Raw genomic sequence first — 7,083 nt, 5'->3', positions numbered from 1 at the left:
CACACACACACACACACACACACACACACACACACACACACACACACACACACACGCATATGCACACACACTAACACGCACGCGCGCACATGCACATGCACATGCACATGCACGCACACGCACATGCACATGCACTCATTTAACGAACACCCCCCGGCCGATTAGTTACGATGTGATGAAGAGCTGCTGGACAATTGACCCGGACACGCGACCAACATGCAACCACGTCCTCGCCCGTCTCACCGCCATCGTCAGTTGCGCAATGGTTGCGGGGAAATTAAGGGGAAGTGGTGGCGCAAGTGCGACGTCACACACACACACACACACACACACTCTCTCTCTCTCTCTCTCACTCTCTCTCACACACACACACACACACACACACACTCTCTCTCTCTCTCTCTCACTCTCTCTCTCACACACACACACACACGCACACACACACACACCCTCCCCTGCGTCTAACCATCTCACCTTCCCCACGTCTCCTGTGTTGTGCAATAGCGGGAGACATTGGGCGCCGCAGCCACAGCAGCTGCTGTTCCACTGCCAACCAACCCATCGACATCCCCATCACCATCACCATCGTCGTCGTTCTCGGCAGTGGGGCACGGTGGGCGGCTGACGTTTGTGCAAAACCGCTCATATGACCACAACAGCGGCTGCAAGCCACTCCAGGCCTGGGCACATGACGATGCTGCCGATGGTGGTGACGACGATGATGATAGTGATAGTGAAACGCGGTTGTAGTTATCTTGTGGTGTGCACATGTACACGCTGAGCGTGCGATTGCGGGATGCACGCACACACACACACACACACACACACGCACACACACACACACACACACACACACACACACACACACACACACACACACACACACAGATTCTTGTTGGTGTGACGTGTTGCGTGTTTGTTCCCCTCGAAGCTCCCACCCGTTTGCTTGCAGGCATGTCGTTGATGAAAACGCATTGGTGTTGTTGTTGTGCTTGGAAATGAACGGAGACGTCATGGTTTCATGTAATGATAGGTGGACTGAAGTGTGCATGTGGTGTGTGTGTGTGCTAGGATGTATAGTATTCCACGAATAGAACGACGCAACGAAACAACGAAACAACGAAACAACAAAACACAACCCAGGCTTCCAGTTCACTTTACGTCAGCGCCTGCTCTCCACCACCATCGTCGCCACCATCATCGCCATTGCTGTTGTCGTTGTCGTTGTTGTGGTGGTGTTCGGGCGGTTCAACCGCATCTGTAATCTCCGGAAGGTCTCCATCATCCCCAACGTTAATCAACACTTGATCGTCATCGTCATCGTCATCGTCATTGGCATGGAAGCTGTTGCCTGACCGCGTGGGAGTGGCTTCAGCCGTGTGAGCTGGACCTGTGCTTGTTGATCGCTGATCTTCTCTTGACGCATGAGGCTGCTGCTGCCTCTGTTGTGATTGCTGCTGGGAGTCGTGAGATGGCTGTTGTAGTGGTTGCTGCTGTTGCTCTTGCTGCTGCTGCTGCTGCTGCTGCGATTGTTGGTGCGGCGGTGTTGTGCCGACGGCTGCATGCACGCTTCGCTCCAGGTTCTGCTGCTCAAGCGAGTGCAAAATGTGCTTGTAACCGAGGGCAAGCGCGGCTGCGAGGGCGCCGGGTACGCTGTTCTCCCCAAGCATCTCAACGGCCTTCTTGTCCTTGTTGCGCACGGCAAAGTACAGCGCACTCCGCCCAAACGCGTTTGTCGCATTCACTGCAAAAAAAAAAGAGGGAAATGGAAGCGGGAGCGGGCGGTGCGAGCGCGGGGTGAGGCCAACTGTTGACTTGTGTGCATGTGTACATATATGTGTGTGTGTGCGTGTGTGTGCGTGTGTGTGCGTGTGTGCCTTCACCAATAGCAATGTGGTGCTATGCACTCACCAATGCACCAACGCACCAACGCACCGACACGCACCATCACAGCCCGCAGCGATGAGCAGCTGTGCGATTTCAAGATAGTAACGCTTCCGGTGCTTCAAGCACAGCATCAGAGGCGTCATGCCTGTGCCATCCCTATCCAAACACAAATACACGCACACAGATATACACATGCATACGCACACACATGCACACAGATACGCACACATGCACACAGATACGCACACATGCACACACAACAAGAGTGAGTGAACCCCTGGTGTGATATCAGCACCAGCATCTATCCAGCCAATCACGCCCACACACTCGCACATACTGTGTGGCCTGCTTACATGAGGTCGACGTTTGCCTTGTGGTTGATGAGCTGTGTGGCAACCTCGAAGGAGCCGTGGATGCAGGCGACGTGCAGGGCCGTCTGCCGCGTGCGAGGATGCACCTCGTTCACGTTCGCGCCATACTCTGTCATGAGGTGGAAGCAGTCCTCAATGTCATTGGCCTCTGCATCTGCAAAGAGGGTGTGCTGCTTGAACGTTGTGGCCCTGCTCCGGTGCTGCGGCGATCCGGCCACGGGCGACGCCGCCAGCGACCTCATCTGTTGCCGGTGCCATGCGGAAGGGGCGGTGTCGTACCCACCACCGTGCGACGACGAGGACGACCCGTGCCTGCTGACGCCTGCGCGTGCAAGGTGCGGGGTCGAAGCACTCAGCGCGCTGCGCAGCGAGTCCTCTGCACTCCGCCCATGAGGGTGGTGGTGTCTGCGTTGCTTCTTGAGCTGCCGCTTCGCCCAGTACAGCTCCTGCCACTCATCACCGTCCATCGTCGCCGTGGTTGTCTTGTTGTCGTCTCGTTGTGCTTTGATTGGTTTTTTTTTTTTTGTGTGTGTGTGTGGAAGGAAGAGAAGATAAGGCACAAAACACGTACACACACACACACACACACACACACACACACACACACACAATCCCCACAACAAGCACGCACTGCACTGCACTCTTGCACACAGAGTCCACTGCTGAGCTTGAGCCATGGCGAGGGATGCTGCGTACCAGGACGAGCGGGCGTGGATCACGGCCGAGGATGCAGCCCGCCGCCACGAGAAGACAAAGTGCTGTACGTTTAACCCACTTGAGCACTACCAGCCAGAGTGCACGCAGACAAGCGTTGTTCTTCTTGTCATTGTGGGTTGTCTCACGATTGTATGTGTATATGACCTTGTGTGGTTGTTCTCCCCATCTCCGCTTTGCCATCGTCACATGTATGTGCCCTCCCTCTCATCTCTCCTCTTTGCTGCCTTCCCATCCCCGTCTCTAGGCACCCTGTGGTACTGGAAGAACCTGGATCGCATGAACTACGTGTACCTGATCGCATTCACAACGCTGATCGCCATCATCCTGGCCGGCGCCCTCACTGCCCACAAACGTGCGTGGTCCAGTGTGCGGAAAGAAGTCAGGGTGGACGCTCACTTACTTGCTTCCTTGGTTGTTTGGTGAGCTCGGCCTTTCGTCCACCCATGCCCTTGTTTGCCATTCACACACACACACACTCACCTTGTTGTGGTTGCTGTTACATTACTGGTTCTTGCTGTCGTTTGCATTGGTAGGGTCAAGCCGGCCTGCGTGGGACGTGGACCGCCTTCCCACAACAGTGAAGCCAATGGTGTGTGTGTGTGTGTGTGTGTGTGTGTGTGTGTGTGTGTGTGTGTGTGTGTGTGTGTGTGTGTGTGTGTGTGTGTGTGTGTGTGTGTGTGTTGCTTTGTGTGTGTCGTCACAAGGCGTATGTGTGCTATCACCGCCCATAATAGTGACGTTTCAATTCTTCTCATGGCACATGGCTTGAATGCTCTTCGCCATTTGCTCATCAACAGACGTACAACATCACACTGACACCGAGCATTGAGCACTTGAACGTGTCTGGTGCCGTCGACATTACCGTCAACGTGACTGCCATGTCCAAGTTCATTGTCCTACACGCCTTTGAAATGGACATTACTGGTACGTCACAGGTCATGTGTGTGTGTGTTTGTGTTTGTGTTTGTGTCTGTGTTTGTGCCTGTGTCTGTGTTTGTGCCTGTGCCTGTGCCTGTGTTTGTGTGTGTGTGTGTGTGTTTGTGTGTGTGTGTGTGTGCGTGTGTGTGTGCGTGTGTGTGTGTCCGGTGATGATGAAAGCCGTACCGTCCATCATCCCATATGTCATTCCATGACCTCTCCCTTGCTCCGCTTCCATTAGGGTACAGCGTGCTTGATCTCAGCAACAACGGCGTCGTTGACATCAAGGAGCTGACGACGGCCAACGAGCTGCTCGCCTTGCACCCGACCTCACCCATCGTGCCAGGCCTGTACTCGCTCCACTTTGACTTCACCTACAATGTGACGGGCGACCTTGCTGGTCTGTACAAGAGCACATACACCACCGCCGCCGGCCAAAACAGAACCATCCTCACAACACAGATGGAGGCGCTCGGTAAGCGCTCAAGCCGTGTGAACCTGTTGTGTTCATGCTTTTGTGTGTGTTCGTGTGCATGTGTGTGTGCATGTGTGTACTGGTGTGTACGTGTGTGTGTGTTCGTGTGCATGTGTGTGTGCATGTGTGTGCGTGTGTGTGCATGTGTGTATGTTCGTGCGCTACCGCATATTCGAGCCACTATGCGCGTGCATGTGCATGTGTGTGTGTGTGTGTGTGCGCGTGACAGTGTATGTGTCTGTATTCTGTGCATCCATCGAAACGTTCATATTACCCTTGCTCGCTCGCCCATCCTTTCACAAAACCGTAACCTCCCCCCCCCATTCCACCGTCACCAGATGCACGCAAGGCGTTCCCCTGCTTCGACGAGCCCGGGTTTAAGGCGGAGTTCACAATTGCCACGTACAAGCCCGCAGGGTACATTGCTCTCTCCAACATGCCGCCTGCTGTTGATGTCCCACAGGCACAGGCAGGCGTGGTGCACTTCCAGTCCACCCCTCGCATGTCAACATACTTGGGTGAGGTGGTGGTGGTGGGGAGCAAATCAGATAGTGGGCGAGGGGTGTGCACGTTGCGCTTTGTGAACGAAGGGGTGTGGTGTTGGGGCGCGGGCACCTGTGTGGCGCTGCTACTACTGTATGTGTGTGTTGCATGGTATCTGCTTGCACCTCACAAAACCCACATGTGCATGTTAATGTGCGTGGTGTTGCGTCAGTCGCGCTGGTGATTTGCGACTTTGTTTCCATCGCAGACACGACAACATCAAACGTCCCCATTCGCGTGTTCGCCCCCGCCGATCAGGTGCAGCAGCTGGCAGTTGTGCTCGAGGATGCAGGGTCATAGCATACACAGTTTGCGCAAACGCCAACCACGACCACGCACACACACACACACACACACACACACACACACACACACACACACACACACACACACACACACACACACACACACACACACACACACACACACACACACACACACACACACACACCACCACCATCATCATCATCATCATCATCATCATCATCATCATCATCACCACTACCATCATCATCCCTCACGCACGACCGCCCCATGACCACCTCACGCCACCAGATCCAAGACGCGCCGTTCTCGCTGTCCGTGGCCACGCGCGTGCTCGAGTACTACGAGTCTGTGTTTGGCATCCCGTATGCGCTGCCCAAACTGGACCTCATCGCCATTCCCGACTTTGCCGCCGGCGCAATGGAGAACTGGGGGCTGGTCACATACCGCGAGACAGCCCTCCTGTACAACGGCACCCAGAGCGCTGCCAGCGACCAGCAGTGGGTTGCCCTCGTCGTCGCACACGAGCTGTACGTTGAGGTGGAAGCGGGGTGGAGATTTGTTGCGGGATGTGTGCGTGTGTGTATGTGTGGTGTGTGGTGTGTGTCGTTTGCTTGTTTGTGTGCATGTCCGTACGCTTGGTAGATGCGTTGTGCATTGTGCCTACGTTTCTGCCTTGGCACGCTGTTGTACATTTGATCACGGGTTGTTCACCTTCGTTCTGTTCCCGTCCTCCCAGCGCACACCAGTGGTTTGGAAACCTCGTGACAATGGAGTGGTGGAACGATCTCTGGCTCAACGGTGTGTACACACAGATGCATGAACATACACATGAAACCGTAGACACATGAACACACACACACACATTCACACGCGTACACATTTACACACACACGCATACACACACACGCACACACACACACACACAAGGTCGCGCGCTTGCCTCTCTCTTTCTCACCTACGTGCGGTGCATGCCATGGATAACTGCAGAGGGATTTGCGACGTTTATGGAGACGGCGGGCGTGGCGCATCTGTTTCCCGATTGGGAAATGTGGCACCAGTTTCCGGCGGACACACGCGAGGTGGCCCGCGCAGCCGACTCTGTGACGGGCACACACGCGCTGCACTCGCCCGCAGATGAAGTGATTTCGCGCAACGACATTGACGCAAGATTCGACACCATCTCTTACGAAAAGGTGGCAGCTGCATGCGGGTCAGGCGTGCTCTCTGGTGTTACATGGACTTTGCCTTGCTGACACACACACACACACACACACACACACACACACACACACACACACAAACATACATACGCTGCTGTTCAGGGCGGAAGCGTGCTGCGGATGCTGGAGCAAGTGATTGGATCGACGGAGCTCTTTGGTGCATTGCAGCTGTACATGAACACATACAAATACAGCAATGCCGTCTCCGAGCAGCTCTGGCAGTCCATCGACATCAGCATCAAGGGTACGGTGCGCAAAGGGTCACGTTTGTGTGTGTGTGTGTGTGTGTGTGTGTGCATGAGTTGTTTGTGGGCGAGTCAAGGAAGAGTGTGCGTGTGTGTGTGTGTGTGTGTGTGTGTGTGTGTGTGTGTGTGAACTGGGGGCTGGTCACATACCGCGAGACAGCCCTCCTGTACAACGGCACCCAGAGCGCTGCCAGCGACCAGCAGTGGGTTGCCCTCGTCGTCGCACACGAGCTGTACGTTGAGGTGGAAGCGGGGTGGAGATTTGTTGCGGGATGTGTGCGTGTGTGTATGTGTGGTGTGTGGTGTGTGTCGTTTGCTTGTGTGTGTGCATGTCCGTACGCTTGGGAGATGCGTTGTGCATTGTGCCTACGTTTCTGCCTTGGCACGCTGTTGTACATTTGATCACGGGTTGTTCACCTTCGTTCTGTTCCCGTCCTCCC

At 55.0% G+C, this 7,083-nt stretch overlaps 3 protein-coding genes across 3 annotated transcripts in view; 2 read left to right on the top strand and 1 right to left on the bottom strand.

Moving 5' to 3' along the window:
• PTSG_07743 (TK protein kinase) overlaps positions 1 to 823 on the top strand; it is a 7,718-nt gene extending 6,895 nt beyond the window's left edge. The window contains exons 17-18 of the mRNA XM_004991487.1: positions 166 to 250; positions 505 to 823. Coding sequence (XP_004991544.1) covers positions 166 to 250; positions 505 to 750 — 331 coding nt within the window. The 3' untranslated portion in view covers positions 751 to 823. The remainder of the gene's footprint in view (positions 1 to 165; positions 251 to 504) is intronic.
• A 156-nt stretch (positions 824 to 979) lies between these two features.
• Positions 980 to 2,792, bottom strand: PTSG_07742 (uncharacterized protein). The gene is made up of 3 exons (XM_004991486.1): positions 2,241 to 2,792; positions 1,946 to 2,043; positions 980 to 1,744 (listed from the first exon to the last, which is right to left on the bottom strand). The coding sequence occupies exons 1-3, from the start codon at positions 2,723 to 2,725 to the stop codon at positions 1,158 to 1,160; spliced, it is 1,170 nt and encodes a 389-aa protein (XP_004991543.1). The 5' UTR covers positions 2,726 to 2,792; the 3' UTR covers positions 980 to 1,157.
• Positions 2,793 to 2,933: 141 nt separating this feature from the next.
• PTSG_07741 (Glu aminopeptidase) overlaps positions 2,934 to 7,083 on the top strand; it is a gene marked incomplete at both ends in the record, with an annotated part of 7,842 nt that continues 3,692 nt past the window's right edge. The window contains 12 exons of the mRNA XM_004991485.1: positions 2,934 to 3,018; positions 3,220 to 3,327; positions 3,509 to 3,564; positions 3,773 to 3,899; positions 4,135 to 4,368; positions 4,707 to 4,886; positions 5,084 to 5,169; positions 5,467 to 5,705; positions 5,915 to 5,976; positions 6,166 to 6,371; positions 6,501 to 6,642; positions 6,804 to 6,917. Of these exons, the coding sequence (XP_004991542.1) occupies positions 2,934 to 3,018; positions 3,220 to 3,327; positions 3,509 to 3,564; positions 3,773 to 3,899; positions 4,135 to 4,368; positions 4,707 to 4,886; positions 5,084 to 5,169; positions 5,467 to 5,705; positions 5,915 to 5,976; positions 6,166 to 6,371; positions 6,501 to 6,642; positions 6,804 to 6,917 (1,639 nt within the window). The remainder of the gene's footprint in view (positions 3,019 to 3,219; positions 3,328 to 3,508; positions 3,565 to 3,772; positions 3,900 to 4,134; positions 4,369 to 4,706; positions 4,887 to 5,083; positions 5,170 to 5,466; positions 5,706 to 5,914; positions 5,977 to 6,165; positions 6,372 to 6,500; positions 6,643 to 6,803; positions 6,918 to 7,083) is intronic.

Source organism: Salpingoeca rosetta, assembly GCF_000188695.1.
Source record: "Salpingoeca rosetta unplaced genomic scaffold supercont1.20, whole genome shotgun sequence".
Classification (NCBI taxonomy): Eukaryota; class Choanoflagellata; order Craspedida; family Salpingoecidae; genus Salpingoeca; species Salpingoeca rosetta.
This window is presented reverse-complemented; position numbering and strand designations above follow the sequence as displayed.

Bases quoted from the DNA above. Each gene is read 5' to 3' on its own strand.
- PTSG_07742 (XM_004991486.1), bottom strand. From the start codon at position 2,725: ATGGACGGTGATGAGTGGCAGGAGCTGTACTGGGCGAAGCGGCAGCTC. The intron at 2,044-2,240 runs GTAAGCAGGCCA...GTGTTTGGATAG, and splicing joins AAGGCAAACGTCGACCTCAT to GGATGGCACAGGCATGACGC. The intron at 1,745-1,945 runs GTGCGTGTCGGT...TTTTTTTTGCAG, and splicing joins CATCGCTGCGGGCTGTGATG to TGAATGCGACAAACGCGTTT.